A 19,449-nucleotide genomic window follows, 5' to 3' on the forward strand; every position below is an offset into this window, starting at 1 on the left:
AGCGGTGTAAGGTACCTTGATGTTCTGCGTGCTTTCACTGGACTGTGTTCATTCAAAAGCTGCAGTCTTAGAAGAATCCACACGCTATTTAAAAGAAAACAGAATATTCTTTATTAAGTAAAGAGTAATGCCTTCTTTAGGCAGAGGACAATTTTGTAAATCTAAAGGTCTTAACAGCTGCTGGACAGAACACAAAAATTAACACTGTGTTTGCATACTCAAGTTTTGTCTTTTTTTTTTAACAACTAAGCCTAATAAACATTAAGGACTTAATGTTGTTACCTGAGTATTTAAATACTCTAGCTATGAATCTAATTTAAGTAATAGCTGGTAGGAATTACAAATAAAAGTCTTTTAAGAATTATTTAAAGTAATGCTTTCAATCCAAGGGCTGTAATTGGCGACTCCTGTATAGACCCCATACTGCCCCACAAGAGCACAGTCTAAACCCCAGGACACAATACCAACAATAAACCATTTGCTGCCCTGAGCATCTGAGAGCCCCAGTGGTGCTCCGCTGCCCCTCTGGCAGGCACCGCTGCCCCTCCCTCAGCGCCAGCACACAGCGGGTTTTCCATTACCTGATTGATTTGTGTACACGTCTGGGCATTCTTTCGGGCTGATGACTACCAACTCGGTACACAGCAGCAGAACAGAAGAGCGCCTCGTCTCGGTTCTTCCCCACCTCGACAGAGCTACCCCATCATTTGCTTCCATTTGAAATCTGTCTTCTTTTCCTGGTAAACAAAAGGGTCTGATATTGGTACTAATTGAGACTTTATGCTCCGGTCTAACCAACACAGTATCGTCGTCAAAGCTGACGAGATCATTTTTATAACCTTCATGAATAATAAATTTTTCTGCCCGGGCTTCTTCATAGCAAAATGAGCATTTGTTCAAAATCCTCAATTTAATCCTCAAAGCTGAGGGGTTTCTTTGATCAACTACACCATGAGCAGCTGTTAGAACCTGGTTGTCATACAAAAGCAAACCACCTCCTAATCCTCCTTGCTCTGTAATTAACATCATTTACCAGGGAAAGTCTCCAGGCTTGGCTTGCCTTCCTCCATATACATGTGCCACAGTTCCACTTCTCCGCGTTCTACAAACTGCAAAACAATGAAGGCAGCAATAACTGTTCAACATTTTAAGATTTGGACACTGAATTATTACGCTTGTATCGATTAAATTAAGTTAATGATTCTAAATGTATTTCCTAGATTGTTTTGGAATGGTAAAATTGCTCGCAAATGAGTATTTGATTTAGAGCACAATTTTCATTAGTCAGTATTACACGCATCCTCTGGAAAAGTTCTGTAATCAAGACAGTTTTGCTTAGGAATTTGGGCATAGAGAAGTAAGTGTATTTGTTCTGAATGTAAATTAAAGTAATTGGAATATATGGATATTCTAATCTAAAAGATAAGAGGAACAATTACACTTTTACATTGTAAAATGTTTCTCCCAAAACTCCGTCTTGGGTCTTGAGTAATTTTACAGAGTAACTAATTTAGCAGTTCAAGCATTAAAAAAACCAAAACAAACAAAAAAACAAACCACAAAAACCATCCCCAACCCCACACTCTGCACTAAGGGTATTCAGTGGCTTTTCCCCCTCAGGAATACTTCTGGAGCGTGGTTCAATTTTCCTGTCAGAAACAATGCCAAACAATTTAAAAGCAACAACAATTTAGTTATGAAACTGCATTCTCCAAAAGAGAGCTGAAATAAACTGAAGGTTCAGCTTTTTACTCTCTTCAAGGGGAACTGAACTGAATTTCTGGCATTAATCTGCAATGCTAGCAGCAATAGGGAGCCTCAGGCAAGACCAAAGCATGTTAAAATAGTAAACAATTTAACAGATAAATATAAGGTCAGTAACTACAGAGAATGCCAGTCACACTGTGTGGTTATCACAATATTTTTAGTTTTGTTACTGTTCCTCCCTGTTTAACAGCAATTGTAGCACTTGCCATTTTGAAAATCAGAGTAACGTAAAGGTGGTAATCTGATTTTTAAAATGAACATTCTACAATGAAGTGGTTCTGCCTCATCAACTTAAAAGTACTAAAAGAAAATGTAAGAAAGCCATGCTATTATACGTGCTCCTTAACTTTCTACACAAACAATGGAGTAGCTTAGCTGAGTAACTCTGTTAGCAGCCCAGCATCTGTAGTTCACTGCAGGCTGGTATTTAGGAACAAGCATTACAGAACGGAGCCTAGCTCCTTCGTTACAGGAAACATTCTGAAGCTCCAACTCAGGTGAACGTAAGTGCAATACTTCAAAGCAAGCTGTGTCCTTCAGTATCGACCTACGTACAATCTGCCTCGCTGTCTCTGTAACAAAGCGTGACCACGGACCAACAACAGTCAGTACCAGTCAAGAGCCTGTTAATGATTTTGCAGCAACTGCTAATTCCAGCTATTTTGTACATTCATGCATTACCTGGTTCACAGGCAAGAGGGGTCATTTCTCCTTTGGAGTTTTTCCAGTATCCATCATCAGGGCATATGTATTCACCTGCATCTCACAAAGACAACAAAAATAAGACCAAGTGAATAGAACAGCTGGGCGTTGTTTTAAAGCAACACAGAAGTGACACGCTACAGCCATTGTTAGACATTGTATTTTAGGTCTCCTTTGAGTTTACTGCAGGCTCATGAGAAGGTGAGCCTGCATCACTTGTCCCGCTCTGGCTATTTGCAGGATCTAATACTATTAAATGCCACTAACTGGGGAATGGTAAGAATGTGTTAAGCTCCCAACCGTTACTGAATTAAGCCTACCTGGGGTACCTTTCAGTATGCTTAGGCACACATCCCTAAAAATGCAAATAATACTTCCCACAGTTAACAGCCTTTGTACTGTGTTTCAGAAAGGTTCTGCTGACCTTTACAGGCATGTCTATGTAAGGCAGGGGTATTCACTCTGCACACATCAGAACCAAGAACCACTCCTAATCTGGTGTTTAGGACCCACCGTTATTAGCAGCCTTCATGGGGTAGAAGGTGGCTTCACACTGGTACTGAATTTCAGCATTGTAGGTGGTCTTCTCAGGCCCCGTAACGCATGTAACAGCACCGCTGTCTACGTTCGAAGGTTGACCACAGTCAACAACTAAAGCGGTTCAAAAATGTATTAAAAACAAAAAAAAGGTAGTGCGCTGAAAAAGTCGACCTAATCAAGCAGGACCCAACTGCAATCGTCAGGGAACAGTACAAGGCCTCTTTACTCGAGATAACAGGAACAGAAATAGTGGTGAAGGTTCGGTGCTCACAACTGGGCAGGCAGACATTAATAACACCACAGGTGAGTACTGGGAGCTAGAAAGGTTTTACCAGATTCTGTGGTTTCCTCAGAAAATTTGCACTCCCATCCATTAGATTAAGCTGTGACTGTGCAAGACTCACACTGCCCACCATGTACGCAGGAAACCTGACACATATATTAATGAATACAGACTAATTAAAGATAAATTGTACCAGTACTCTAAGAGTACAGGTACTGTATTCTTCTCCTATGACTATGATGCTTTTGCTAGTTACATAAAACTGTTGGGAGATTGTACACTATTTCAAAGGACACTACCACACTTTTTTTTTTTTACTTTTTTTTTTTCTTTTTTAAATAACCATCAGTGCTTTTTAGAGATTTTAAAGAGCGGCAGAAATTGAAACATCTTCCAACTTACAAATACAAAATGCACTTTGACAAGAAATGGAAGTTACCAAGCAGAACAAAATCTTTCTCATGCTGCAACTTCTATCATTGTCTTTACAAAACCCATGTTTTAAATATAAATATTTACACAGAAATTTTCAAATTCGCAAATATTAGCACTGACTTACTGATGCACTTTGCCACTGGTTTGTTCCAAGAAGCATTCTTTTGACATTCCACTACAAAAGACTTCACAACGTTTCAATTCTCCAGGAAGCATGAAGAGAAATAAAAGGTCAAATTAATTCCACACAAACAGGGTTAGTGACAGAAAAACAACATCAGTTATACATTTATTTGTTCATTCATAAGGCAAAAACAATAACTAGATTTTTATTTGCTTAAAATGTCTTTACTAAATGTACTGCTTGCTGCACTACTTTCAGAGTGGGAAAAGGTAAATAATTCTTACACCATCATCATATATATCTCAACGTGGGTGCTAATAAAGGCCATAGTGGATGGCTGTGAATGTGAGGGAGAGTTACACCCTCTCCGGAATCTGGAGGCTAAGTTGCATTTGTCGTGTAGCAGTTCCACCACGTACACCTGCCTGGTCACCAGCAACAATGGCACACAGTGCTGGTCAGTGCATTTCAAGGACAACACGGAATACAGCCTTCATTTATCTTGTTCCATACACACCCAGCTTTCCTACTATTGCCATTGAACACTAACCCTCACATCAGTTCAGTTATTCTGGGTTTCTACCTGAACAGTAAACAGTAAATGGGTGCAACTATCAAATCAGACAGACTATAAAATAACTGTTGAGGTAAGCCTGTGCCTTCCTACAACACAATCACCTAACTGTGATTTTAAAATTTTGCTGTAAGCATACACTGACTAGAGTATCTTCTGAAACTGCGTGCTGGGAAGCAGGATGTTACTAAGAAGTCAGTCTGAAATGCAGCATTCAGCAGGAATGACCAAGTATTCCAGTTTTAACTTCCATGGAGAGATGTAGTAACAAATGAAAGAACATTAAAAATTCTCACTACACTGATCTTGTGAAATCTTTTGTAAAATCATTCATTCCTTCCAACATAATTACAAGCAAATCTCTAAGCAGCACTGCTCAAAGAGCATCAGCATGGGCATACATACACACAGGCATACACAGAAACATAATTCTTTGGGGAGGATATCAAAGAAAGGACAATTGCTAACAAATTCAGTGTACTGAATACACCTTGTCATTGTAGCATGTGAGCAACAGAAATTGTTAATGAGAAAAGGCACCTACATGTTTAATCCCCGAGAAATTAAGTCCGATAGGGCTGACAGCGCCATGGTTCACCTACTTCAAGTAGCACAGATCCGATGTCACAAGAGAGAGCACAGTGGTCACCCAGAATGTACCGCGCTTGCACTGGTGCGATGTCACCATGGGGTGGTGCCTCAGGACTGGGACATGGCAAACCTGCAGAGGATCAGAAAACAGAGTATTCCCCTGAAGAGCGAATTCGTTAATTACTGCTAAAGACTCTTAGGGGAAAAACCACCCTTTCTCTACACTGTTTCACTCACATGGACACAGATCTACAACTATGGAGAATAAAAGGAAAAACTGTGGCTGACTTACTGTGATGCTCTCACATGAAACGTGTGCAGCGACCTGCACGGAGCCAGGCTACACTGACAGGACTAGCCCAGTACATCTGTGGCCTAAACATGTCCCTCATAACTCCTGACCAGTTGGGAAAATTGTTCCCTAAAATAAAATCGTATGCCTGGACCCGAGCTGAACTGTAAGATCAGCTGGAATTCTGGAGTTCTCTTAAAACTTTACTTCAGAAGTAAACTACCTAGTAGCTACATTGTTTAATAGGTACACTACTGAAAACTAAGTATGAAACCACTGTTTGAAAGCACCACTATTTGGTTGCTATTCAGGCCCTTCCAGAACGAAGCTCTGGGAACAGTTTGGACTTGAGAACTAACCAGAGGTCTCCTGCCCACCTGTTGCCCTGTGTTTCATTTTCCACCCAGCGTGTGCTCCTGAGACATCAGTTAGGAAAGTAATATTCACAACACTAGCCTGTGTCTCAATTTTTGCAGGCAAAGTCTTTCCACAGAATGGGCCAAATTGCTTTTTGGGTGTTCTAACCTGAAAAGAATGAGAGAAGGCAAACAAACTGTCTTTACTCCTTCCCCCCTTCCATCCTTCTTATGGAAGAACAAACTGATTTTAATACAATGACTCCCTGAACTTGAAGGGCCCTTTCTTGCAAAGTTTAAAAAACCAGGCAGGTGGTTAGAGTGACAGTTTGTCACTCTGGTAACTCACAGCATGCCTCTTCTCCAAGCATCCTAAGTGCTATGGAATTCCTGGGAAGTGATCACTGGGTCCATTTTATAGATAAGCAAACTGAACGCAAAAGATTTAACTGACTCCCCTGGCATCACTGATCTGTGATAAGAGCAGAGGTTGTGATGAAATCTATCAAGTCATCACTCAAATGTGTGCTTGTTTTTGTTTTTGGTGAATTTCTCAAAAGCGGACGGTGTTGAAAGAAAAAAAAAAAAACAACAAAACTGAAGGGAGGAGAAGAAATGAACGAGGAGAGATACAGGGAGATGAAACTGTAAATTAACGTGGCGAAACACAGGCTGAAGAAGATGCAGTAAAAGAACTGGGCCTGTCTCACAAAAGCCGTGATGAAATGCAATAAACCTCACCTTACCTTAAGGACATCACAGGGGCACAACACTCCTGGGTGTGTCTCCACATTAAAGGTCTCCATGAATTCCAGCATGATCAGGAAGCTATCTTCTACCTGGATACTGTAGCTGCAGGAGCTGAGCGGGGGATAAGGTGTTGGATAGTCAGGGCTGGTGATTTCTCCAATTCTTTCAGTAAAAACCTGACTCTGACAGTGGGCTAGGAAAAAAAAAAAACCACAACAGAAAATGATGATCATAGTTGTATTAACTCAGTTCAGCCGCACTGGGTAAAGGTAGTGGATCTTTTTCTACACTAGTCTATCCCTTCAAGAAAGTTTGAGAGCCACATATCTACCTACCTATGAAATGAAGCTAGTCTCACACATTTCACCAGGGGGCATTTGTCACTGTTGAGAAAATTGCCGTCTCTCTCCCTCTGTTGTGGTAGGACCGGGGCACGAGCACTATCCAGCACTCTACCTCAAAAGTGGTGCAGGGAAGGACACCGGGAAAGCACCACTTAAGACACAGGGCTGGAGGTCAGAAATAAGTGTGATAGCTGGAAGCTCATCAGAAACATTCTGAGGTGTTAAATTTGCAGCTTGTCTGCTGCACCAGAGTGTGTAGAGTGGTAGGATAGCTATCAGCTCCTCAATTCCAGAAGCCTCTGAATGCAGCTCTTTCTTTTTAATGCCTTTGTTGCCAGACATTTAGAATGTAATTGTATTCTCTGAGCAAAACCAGCTGTGCCTCTTGCCGACACAATTGGAGCCACAAATGATCCCTGCTGAAGAGAAGCAAGAAGGAACAGCCACAAGTGCCCTGAGGATCTCTGCTTGTTGACAGCATCTGATCACTGTGAAGTGGTGCTTTGATCAGCTGGGAACAAAGGCTTTATGATGTGCTGCAAAAGCTGTATGAGCAATCCTTTAATTGATGAGGAATGCTGGACTGGCTGATAACACCGGCATATTTTTGCATGTGACACTGAATTAATTGTAAGAGGGAAATTGTTTGACTTTGAATTGTATCCTCAAACACACCATGCTAACCTCCACCAACAAAAATGCCATTATCCAGTCATTAATTACAGATTATCACCTAAAATAGACCATACAGTTTAAGGTCGCCATTTTAATGGAAGAGGACCAAGTTGTGAATGAGAAAATGAACATTATTGTCCCTTCACTAACTATGGATTTCATTTACCAAGATTCTAAGCTCCTTTTACTTCAGAGAATGAAACTTGCTTCCACCCTATACCTATGCAACAGCCCTACCTGCTGCTACAGGAAGTATTTGGATACAAGTATTTACTTGGAAAGGAAAGCAGGAACGGGTAAAAGGATAATCTTTTTGTTTTATGTTTGTGTGCCTCTTAGCACAACTACAATACCACAACACAAGTAATGACGCACTTGGGTACCAAGTGTTTCTTTTAGCACAAGCTGTAATTTCAGAATAATCTTTCTCTGTCCATCTTCCCAGAAAGTTACGAGCAGCTGCTTTTATTTGACATAAACCTATCCATCACCACAGTGACTGAGCACCTCTGTGTGTTCTACTCTGAATTCATTGTCCTAGGTTTTCAAACACAGCTGACAAATACAGAGTAAAACAGTTAATACCCAGAAATGTCCATTCTGCTAAAACTGAGCGCTCTCCTAATTTGTAAATCCTGTTTGAAATGCCTCTCTTGGTCCAAAGCAGTGGAGAAAGCTTGACTAATTCAGCTAGAGGTTCTGGCTGCCTCTGAATCTAGCCTAACAGCACACTGCTTTGCACCAGAAGAAATCAGTTGAGCTACAATGGGAATTAAATCTTTTCCTTTCATGCTATACTTGTAGAGTATTATCAGCAAGTGGGTTTTTTCCTTAATTGTTATTACCTCATTCTTCTCAGCTAAATGCACATTTCTGTAATTCCACTGATTGTGCCTCAAACTACAGAAGCATTTGATGGCTATGTAAGAATAAAGCATGTTTTCCAGCACGATCTCCTGAGCTGCTGCAGGTGCTGCTTAAAGTACTGCCAGTGACAGAGTTCACTGCTTCTCCCCAGGCTTTAAGGTCCCACCATAATGCTTCCTTCCACCCGCTGCAAGCCCAGGCTACGAAACACCCCCAAACCTACTTGATATGCAGCTTTAGCAGTATACTGCTCACTGCCATGTAAGTGCAAAAAAATCTCCTTGTCTTAAAAACTGAAATTTCCTCATGCTGCTAATATCTGTCCCAGCTCTACAGCCCCTACAGGAGTAGTCTGGAGGCAATTATAGGAAGAGATAGGAATGAAAACATTAAATCCTTGGGTGTGAAAAAAGACTCAGCGGGAAGTCTTACCCTAAGCATACAAGCCACAATATAATGAGTACTATCTTTACAACCCTAACTCCCTACTGAAATCATTAGGAAGTTAGAATCTCAAATCTTCTGCTAGTTCTGCATCAGAATCCTTTCCTATTACCTACAAAACCATTTTTCCCCGGGCATGGGATCTACTGTGTGAAGAAGGGATACTCAGGTTGGTAAGGTTAAATTATCTGTTACAAGAACCTCAGAGTTAGAAGGCAGCAACACCTTGGCTTCTATTTACCCTAATGATCATGTTAGTTTCTTTCCTTAAAGTATGTTTAAAGGAATGTTATTAGACTAAAGCTCAGCATAAAAACATGTAAGAGAGAAATGGTGGAGAAATGACCACTGTGTGGTAACAGGCACACACACATATATATGCATGTAGAGACAGAAAAACGCTGCATATAACCATCACTATAGTTTCCGAAGGCTGTTTACTTTCTCTAGCAATAAAAGGGCAAAGGGACACATGATGAAATTAAAGGCCGAAAAACACAAATCTGATACAAAACCAGGATTAAGAAATAGCATATAATTAATCTGTGCAACGTGCTGTCACATGAAGTTTAACACCAACTTTTATATGCTAGTGCCATAAATTCAGCTTAAGCTAAGTAGCATACACACAACACATGATCTAGTGCACCAGATTACGCTTCTGTATGGGAGTATACTTTAAAAATCACTTACTGAACTGTATCTTCCACTGAAGCATAAGATGCTGGCCAGTATCAAAGGCAGGAGACTGGACTCCAGGGATCCTTAGCCTGGATCCATTCTAGCAATGCATATTCCAGAATTGCTCGGAGCTGCCCAGGTGCTAGCTGAGAGGCTCTTCAGGGCAGTGATTGCTCTGTGTTCACGTAGCAAAAAATAGCACCATGCCTCTGCACAGAGCTGGGATCCCTACACACTGTTATAGTACAAATAAGAATAGTGCCCCATTAATACCCCAGTAATTCAGAAAACTGGCCTTCACCTTGTTTTGAAGGATGTCCTGGTTTCGGCTGGGATAGAGTTAATTTTCTTCTTAAAGAAGGAGAAAGATAGAGACTAATAGTTCTTCATACTTCATTACATCTGTCTCCTTTAAACTCAGTTTCCTAATTTTGGTATGAGATTCTCATAATGCAGTTTGGAAAAATGTGAGTCATCACCAATAAACTCTCTTGACTTGCGCTCACATGAGTAGCCAAAACTAGCTGACCCAACAGAAGATACTCTGCTAGTCCAAGGGAATTTGCAGCTTGAAGATGAAAAGGCTCAGGCTAGACCCTACTTTTCTCCTACTATCTCCTGGATGTGGCCACTGGGATTTCCCTTTGTCAGGGCAGTATTTTTTTCCATAAGTCCGCAAGCAAGAAAGTCATAAACTAGCCAGCACAAAAAGGATCAAATAATTTTTTAACATCTGCCAGCAGAAATGCTGTCCCTTGACTTCTCAGTCCAAGCTTTAGAGCTGTCCAGAGAGTGCTCAATTATGCCCAGGCCATATTTTTATTAGAATCACAGTGAGCTGTTTGCCAGAGGCTTGAACTCTGAAAAATGACCCCTTCAAAACTGGCAAGTCCATTGTCATTGGCTCATTAGGTATCCAGTGAAAGGTGGGTCATAAATTGCATCACAGCGCCATGACAAAATTTCAAGCTGCTTTGACCACAATTCACTGTGACCATGAAACAGCTTCTGAACAAGATTAAATACAGCAGAAGTAAGCCTTGGTAACTGCTTGCACAGGCACTCTACCTCCAAATCAGTTCTCTGCAGCATCTATCTTCTACGACACTTACTAAGCATCTTCCCAGTAAGTCAAGGCAGTGATGTTACCTCTCATTTTGCAGACGGATGTTCAAAGCTGGTATCAAGTGACTTGCCCAAGATAACACAGAAGTCTGCAAATGCAGTGACCTGCAATGAGTCAAGTGTCCCATCTAAAAGACTCTCTGTCCCTCCCATGCTCACTTGGAAAAGGGTTCCTCCCCCATTTACTCCAGGCACTAAAAAGCAGAGGTGGGGTCGGAGAAACTGAGCCTCATAAATTACAATTAAAAGCAACTCCTGCTAAATTGCAGAAATAAGGAAATGCTGATTGACTAATACTCCTTAATCCCTCCAGCTTTTTAAAAAAAGCCTTGTTTTATCTTCAGCAGTTCACCTACAGCTGCTCAGCTCTGACGTGTTAACCTCTTGCAATGATCATCGTGTTTCCTCCACACAACTGGGGAGCTCTAGCCACTGACAAGTATGGAGCATAGCATTTCTCCAACATGTTTTACGAAGATGGTCCCCGCCCAAAGAGGGTACAGTCTAAAAGGGCAACAAATGGATATTAACGTGGAGCAGTGAGAGGCACTGTGAGGGACTGAGACAGTATCAATCAACGCCACAAGCAATTGCGCTGAAGAACAGCATTCCTTGTGTTGCACCTATTGCGGGGAGGGCACTGTTGCCTTCCCTTGTATGAAGACAAGACACCTAAGCTGCCCTGGTGACATTCCTACCACTTTATCAAACTCCTGGAACTCTGAGGCTTTGCTCACCAGAACACATTTCAGCCATAAGGCTAGGTTCCCAATGGGAAATATGGCCAGGGTCACAAAATTTGGATCAAAAAAAAAAAAAAAATTCAAGCCTTTCCAAAGAGTGAATGGGCTCTGAATATAAATAGTTTCAATCTACAAGTCTGGGGGCAGACGAGCATATCTAAAAGGAACATTAGGGAACAAATGCGTGGTTCTGGTCTTGTTGCAGTTTAAGAACTATGGAAGGTCAAGCAACAAGAGCCGGACAAGAAATTCAGGAGTCTTCAGGTAGCTGTGATGCTCAGGGGCCTTTCACAACGGCTTCTCTCTTATCAGCTCCTGCCTTATCTACCTTCCTTTTTCCCTAGTGACACATGGGAAATGCAAGAAAATGAATGCCCCAGAGGCTGCCATCAGCTTTCAACAAGGAACAGCCTCTTTATTGTCTGCAGGAGGCAGGTCTGAAAGGCAAGGAACCAAGACATACAAGTCACCGAGCAAGAGAAGCCTGCAGCCATGGGGTGGACTGCAACAGGCAGGTCAGGAGGGAGGGCAAACCAGCTCTTCCCAGCACATCTGTCTCCATCTCTGCCTAAGCGAGGAGAAGCTTAATTATCTCACGCTGGAAAATAAAGGAGAAAAAGAGCCTGTCAATATCAGCCTGCTCAGACAGGAGCCCAAAAATCAAAGGGGCAGCTTTTGCCCTCTTCTCATGAAGGCAATCCACAGAGACCTTTGCTTTGCAGCCCAGCCCAGTGGCTGGAGCAGCTTCAGCACTTGCATCTAAAGGCCTCTGAAATGTGAACAGGTTCCAGCACATCAGCTGCACCATAGTAATTCCCAATGCACTTCAATACTGCTGGTAAGTTCCTCTGCTAGCGTGATGTTCGGGGTGGGGGGGGCATAAGTGTGCACACATGAATGGTCAACGCAAAGCTGCTAGTCTGCTAGTTCACAGCTATTCATTTTGCACCTTCACATTAAGACCAGGCACACACTTTATAGCGTAAGTAAATCCATATACTTGTGCTAAAAGCCATCACTTTAGGAAGGGGAGGCTGAATGAATATGTCTGTTCCAATACACTGGAGATATGAGGAGTTTGAATCTTGAATCAGATCCAGGTAGCCACAGCTGGAGAGAGTTTGTAATAGGTTGGAGCTGGGAAGCTAAATGCCCAGGCAGCCTTAAGCACTGGAAGTTAGATCCAATTCTGCATTTCAGCACTGGGGAGCTCAAAGAAACTACCTTCCCATCTATGACAATATTTAGTGAGCAGTATGTGTGCTGGTTCTTTCCAGACAAGATTCAGCTCCAGGTGAGCAAAGCTCACATCATCCACAAAGGATGAATATGACACCACGTGTAGGCACACGTTTCACTGCAAAGTGAACCCTGAGGTGTCAATCACTGCGCTGATTCAGACAGACACTTTGCTGCCTGACGACACATAAGCTTTCCCTAGTTGTGAACTGAGAAGCAGAGCCAGGCAGAAGTCAGCTAGGTAAACCTCAAGCTGTATGCCCTTCTGAACAAGAGATCTGTGCCTGGCCTTGTCTCCCATTTAATGGGCAGACCATTGTATCTGGTGGCAGTGATATGTCGACCATGCTGCTTCTTGGCCTTTGTCCTTCCAGGGAGAGTAAGGAAACTATTTCTCCATTAGACTTTGCAACTCAATTGTTAGTTTTACCAACACATGTACTAACTTGGGTCCAGAATGCTCAGTATCTCACTACCCAGGGAGCAAGATATACTCAGTTTTGCAAGGCTGGCTGCACTGACAGCCATGAAGACTGGACGCGTCTGTGGTGGGAAGTGTAAGACAAGTTTCTTGCTTCTCCATTCAATCTGTCTAAAGCTGAACGCAGGTGGACGTTGCCTAAGGAGCAACCAAAATCAACTGCCAGTGCACCATTTTACTGCGACACAATATTGCTGTCCCTAGCAGCAGCCATTAGCCCACAGCCACTCTGCAAACCAGGGCCTCTGCTCACAGCCTTGACTAACTCCCTGTACCTTCTTCCAGCTGCACCAGGCGCATAGGGAATACCAAAAACAACAACAAAAAAACACAGCTTTCATCTCGATGCTAGTGTCAGGACTGGATTTAAGTGGATGTTGTAGGTAGGGAAGTATCTCCTGATCTAGCAAGAGCTCACCTGTGCATGTCCTCTTGTTTTCATGCAGTGTGTAGCCAATCCGACAGCTGCAATAGTAGCCCCCCACGTAGTTGTGACAGTGATGATTGCAGAGGGGTTCACCATCAAACAGCTGTTTGCACTCATCGATATCTAATGGGTGAAGCACAGAATTAGGCAACCAACACCCTTCAACAACACTTTGTCTTCGTCTGAACCACTCTGTGTTTTGTGAGGTTGGCTTGTTTGCCTTTTGTTGCTGTGCCCTTTTGCATCTGCCTCTGTATGAGGCCGCCTTCTCCCACCTAACACACCAGCAGCACAGGGAAGCACCAGCCCCACCGTAGCTGTGTCTCTTCCATCTACAAGAGGGGCTGGTCACTTACCTTCAGCAGCATAAAAGGCCTCAAAGCCTGTGAATGGTTTCTCATTGGAGTAATCAGACCGGAACACTACCATGAGGTTGTTGTCAACGGAGATGTATGTCTTGTTGCCCGGAGCATCCTCAGTGTCTGTACTATCCTTTCCACACAGCGTAGCCAAGGTCCTCCCACCAGAGCTCAGCTGCAAAATGGGCAGACAAATCTACCACATTAGCACAGAGCTTTGCTCTTCCCAACCTGCTGCAAGCCATTTCCAATGGCTTGGAAAGCATGTGTTTGATGGCGTGAGAAGGGAGGCTAGGATGCTCTCAAAAGGTGCTTCTGGAGGTCAGTCCAGATCCAGGGACAGGTAAGAGAAGATGTCCCCTATCCTCTGTGACTTCAGCCCATAATTTTGTCTCCCTTTTTCCTTTTAGAGGCCCACATAAAGCTGTGATGGCAGCCTGGGCTATCAGCACCATGCTTTGTTTATAATGCTCTTGTTAACTTGGCTCTTAGTGACAACCAGATCTTGGTAAAGCCAGAGACAACTGGGGTAAAAAGGTTTCATGCACTGACAAATCCAAACGTATAGTAAAAGGTCTCTTTAAACTAGTGACTCACTTGCTCTATGATTCACTTATTACAGTTCCAGCTCTTCATTTATCTTGTGTTTTTAATACAAGAGAAATGTTCTGATACATGGGGTTCATGTTGTACATGGTAGTGATAGAACTGTGTACTACAGACCTACCAGAAATGAGTACTCTGTCCGCCCAAAGGAAATTACATGAAGAACAACACGAATTTGGGGAATGGGAGCAACTTGCCATATAAAACCATGGAAATGACATCTTCCTAAATGGGAACAAGGCTGCCTGATTTGGTTCCATCAGATTCAAAAGTACTGCTGATGTACTGGTTGTGCATACTCCCTGTGTATACATCTCCCTCTTTAATGTGTATCAGGCCCATGCAAACAACAAAATGAGTGCAGAGGTAGCATGGCCTCACATCAGTGACAGGGCCACCTAGACTAGAGCACATGCTAGCACACAGAGAACAAACCTTTCACGGACACCGCTGATCACCCAAACACTTCCCAAAGACAGTATCTTTGTCTCTTTTCCCGAGGTTGTTTCTCACATTAGCTAGCAAACACACGATAGCAAGTGTTGCAAGTGCACATTTAGACAAGCTGACAGTATCTTGTTTAGACTATTGCTTACACTTTTACAGTCTCCCATTATACTCTGTGTAAAGCACTACTTATTAATTTAAAACACACACTGTAACTTCAGCAAAATGAAGCTCAAATGTGGTTTTGGGCAAAATTTCAAACCTTTTGCTTCACGAGAGGGGAACATCAGAATTTTCTGAGCACAAACAACTCAAGTTTCAGATGTTCCAACAGGACAACCAGTTCTACTTCCTGGTCCTGTGGGCCTCAATAAACACATCATTTAGAAATCAGCTGAGCCTGAACTTCACTAGCAGACTAGAATCAAGTGCTTACAACAGTTATGTTGGTCCTGCATGTGTCCAGGATCACATATACACAGTTTTTAACAACTTCGCCTGCTACACATTGCCCTGCCCCACACATACCTTCACATAATCGTATTCACACAGGTAAGACAGCTCCAGGTTGAAATGGGTGAAGTAGATGCGGACAGAATACCCCGTGGGGACAGTAATATTCCAGGTTCTCTCCTTGTGATTTGGGTAGACATTTGGGAAGTTGGGGGACGTGATCCTGCCATACATTTTCTGCAGCACAATGCTGCTGCTTACTCCACTGTGAAGCATAGCTAGCAAGACAAACAGCCTGTGTCAAAGGAACAGAGATTAACGGAGAAAGAGTGAGCATCAACTTAGATCGTACCCCAAAAGCCACACATCCAAGTAGCCGGTCTCAATACCAAATCAGATATCTCAGCGCTAGCTGAAATCTTCATGCCCAACACCCTCCTCACTTGACAATGGAAGAAATCAGGAGGTATCAGTGGAGTCATACTGTAGTAACAACTAAACAAGATGAGAATCACACTCGTGCCTTCTAAGGCCTGCACAACGCCAAGTGGCCAGGGGAGCTGGGGAGGTCCCTGTGACTGCACTCACCTCATCATCTTGCTCTCCTGTCTGAGCCTGCTCCGCTCTGAGCCCTGGGGAAGGAATCTCTTCTGATGTATTTGCATTTGGGGGCGGATATATTTATTGTGTGTGCTCTGCTGTGTTTGTCTGGATGTTGAACTCTGATGTTTATCTCCCTTCCACCCCCTTCAGCCTGCCGAGTTCTGGGAACAGCAATCACTAAAAACCAGGCTTGTGTTCAGTGCATGAGGCCTCAGTCAATGACAGGAAGAGGCAGACAGAGATGGAGCAGACGGATTACGGAATGCTGCAGGCTCTTGGAGGGAGCTGTAGTTATCAGAGCTCTGCGGGAAGGCAGGCAGTGGGAGGACGTACAGAGGGGCTCCAGACAGTGTCTGCATGGGGGAGTGAGGGGAGCTGGGCAATGCTCTTCCCCTCTAATCAACTGATCTACAATTACTATTAATGCAAACAGCATGTTACTGGAAGTACAGTTTCTTCCATTGTCAGAGCAGGAAAGTGTTGAAAACAAAATAATGGGGCACATTACAGGATTTCAGAATAGCGAATGAGTCTGGTTAGATGGTTCTGTGTAACGGGACAGGAATACTCGGGCGACACAACACTACAGCACACACAGGCACAAGTTTAAGAGATGCCAAAGTCTTCCAGCTCTCAGCTGCATGTTTTAATCCAGTGCAAGCTTGTGTTGACTGAAACCTGCTCCATGCCTTGTTTATATGCATGGATTGCTTTTTATCCTGTCCACCCTGGAACACCCATAAAGTAAAAAGGCATACTTAATAAATTATGTCTTTCGAACCTGGCTTGCTACAGAAACAAGGCAAAAATCCTCTGTGCTCACATCTGCCTGTGTTGTAAAGCTTACTAACTTTAAAAGCCCAACGGTCAATTTCTACCAAATTTGGCGGAAGAGAAGAAGTTCCAAGGATATCAGTGCAATGGAGATAGGCGGATGGATAAAAAAATGAATTCCTATTACTGGGGATTCTCTGAGGAAAAAACTGAAAAATGAACTCAAATTTCTTTTAAACATTTGTGGATCCACACAGGGATTTCACATCACTATTAGACCCCAGGGAAATCAACTGGGAGAGCCAACGCTATAGGACATAAAGCTTTATTAATTCCACTGCTTGCAGCAAAAGAATTGCTTCTTTCCAAGTCAACATTTAGGTTTCCCACAAAACTCCTATTCCAGTGCATACGCAGATAGGCCTAAATTTATAGAGGGTGAAAAGCCAGATATGTTAATGCCGAACCTAGGTCCCACCTCTTCCCTGACAAAAACAGACAGAGAGCAGGAAAACTGATTTGCAGCAGGGAACAGGCTACTGCACTGCACATGCAGGAAATTTATACTCAGATATCCTGTAATTAAATGGACACCTTTTGATACTCATTTTTGAACAGCCAAAAAATCATTACCCCAGGCAGTGAAGTTGGTGCTGGCAGGAAAGCAGGAGTTATTACATGAACAAAACTAAAGCCAACAAACCATTTAGCAGACTGCAAACAGAAAACACCATTTAATAAAAGTGAAGGAGAAACCAGTAGCAGTAATAATTAATTGCACAGCAGCAGTACCTACAAGCATGGTTAACAGACAAGAACCCAGAGGAGATTAGCTTTTCCCATGGCCCACTAGCTGCTAAAATGATCCTATCAACACATGCAAGATGTGGACTTTATACTGGCTGGAAAGGCAGGAAGAGAAAAATCAATCCGTGCCTGAGCTGGTGCCTGATTCCCACAGACATAAATACTTCCAGAGGCATCCCACATCAGGCTTCCTGCTCAGTTCAGTAGCAGGGGCATGGAGAGTCAATTCTGATCTTAGGTCTGAAAAGTTTCTCACAGCCCCAGAATTTGATGAGGCCCCTGAAGCTGATGGTTGCCACCTAGCACTGAAATAAGAAAGCTGACTTAATAAATTGTAATCGTGGAGACTGAGAAACTGAATGCTTTGTGCACATATTGGCTTTCCTCTGGCATGGTCTGTGGAGAGACAAGACTGCTGTGATTTTAGTCCTCAGCACCTGATGTGAACAACGCCAAAAATGTTGTCCCTGTTTCTCTGCCCAGAAACCTTCCACCACCAAAAGGCTGCTGGGTATCAGCTAGCCAGGTGCAGCAGTATCTTGAGAGCACTGTGATAGCTAACCTCAGGCTCCACAGATGCTCCTCTTGCCCACAATTTCCCTTTTCTCTGCACAGGACTAAGCCAGCCTGAAGGCTGAGTGGACTTCATCCATGTCACTGCAGTTTCCAGTGCTCTGTAACTTGCTGAGTTACTGATCCACTTCAGGAAGCTTGGGCGTTACCTGAAATGACAGACGCCTCTTGAGAAGTCTGCCCAGCTGTCTTCTCGTGCCCGTCTCCTTCCATGCTTGAGGGCTGAAGTAGCACGAAGGAAAGCCGTCATTTTCAAGAGAACCACCAACTTGTGTGAAAGCCAAGGTTCAGAGAAAGGACTTCCCCTTGAAAAAAAAAAAAAATTCTGTGGAATGGAGGAATATGAAATGATACAGAGATACTGGAGACACCTCATATGAGCCCATACTCTCTCTCAGACCCTTACAGTCTCTCAAAATATGCTTTTAGTACTCGACACTGAGGTCTGTCAAGGAAAGGTTTCAAATCCCTCCTGTGGCAACAGCGAGTGCAGACAGCTAAGCCAGACACATGAATAAATCAGCAAGAGCAGAGCTGCTCAGCCAACACAGTGCCCCTCAGGCTGGTACCACGAAGATCCAGAGACCTGATCTCCACTTTCTCTGCAAAACCAGACAGCAGCAGGAACCAACTGAAAAGACGAGAAGGCTGGAAACCAGCTGTGCAGCCAGGGCCTTCATCAAATTTGTGTGAGATTCAGACTAAGTCCCGGGATAGCTCTTCAGTTCAGATTTCCCTCTGACCCCAAGTTTTGAAACTGCAAAAATGTTACCTGAGGTAAATTCTGCCAGACCTATGTTCCTACAGAAAGAGCTTCAGCTACGACAAACTCTGAGATCCTGTAAAAATGAAGTCAATACAGCCCGACATCCACTTAATCAAAAAAAGTCCCAGACAACTCTGTTCTCAAATGGACCGTGCAAAACCACACACTGCCTCAGAAAATCATCTTGTGCTGGGGGAGAAAACCATCTCTGGGCCTTTGAAAGGCAACTCCTGCATTCTGACAGCAATTCCATGACAAGTACAGTCAGGACCAGATGTTTCAGGTGTAATAAACAGGACAGTGAGCATCTGAACGTGCCTCCAGATCTGAAACACAGGTACAGTGCCAAAGCAAGAGGCTGGTTAATGAACAGAGGAAAAGCATGCACAGGATTTCCTGGCTTCTAAGGTGAGACAGTGCAGTCATCTAACGTAGCAGTGACTATCCTTGCGTCACAAACAAGGAGAGCAAATGAGCGTAATAGCTGCTTGCTGTGATCCCTGAAGACAATGCTCCCCACTGCCCCTTATTTCTCAAATGCCAGCTGCCTCCGCAGAGCCCTAAGAGATTGCCTGGATGCCTGCTGTTCCGTGGCTAAATCCAATCCTCCTGCATTGAGGG

At 43.3% G+C, this 19,449-nt stretch overlaps 1 protein-coding gene across 1 annotated transcript; it reads right to left on the bottom strand.

Moving 5' to 3' along the window:
• Positions 1-354: 354 nt before the first annotated feature.
• On the bottom strand, positions 355-18,400 carry MASP2 (MBL associated serine protease 2). The gene is given in 11 exon segments (XM_050909326.1): positions 355-1,109; positions 2,449-2,523; positions 2,983-3,120; positions 3,852-3,930; positions 5,028-5,146; positions 5,686-5,833; positions 6,411-6,607; positions 13,432-13,563; positions 13,797-13,974; positions 15,381-15,600; positions 18,212-18,400. Coding segments are annotated over 11 exon segments (2,142 nt in total). The 5' UTR covers positions 18,313-18,400.
• Between the last annotated feature and the right edge of the window lie 1,049 nt (positions 18,401-19,449).

This window comes from Gymnogyps californianus, chromosome 21 (genome assembly GCF_018139145.2).
Source record: "Gymnogyps californianus isolate 813 chromosome 21, ASM1813914v2, whole genome shotgun sequence".
Lineage (NCBI taxonomy): Eukaryota > Metazoa > Chordata > Aves > Accipitriformes > Cathartidae > Gymnogyps > Gymnogyps californianus.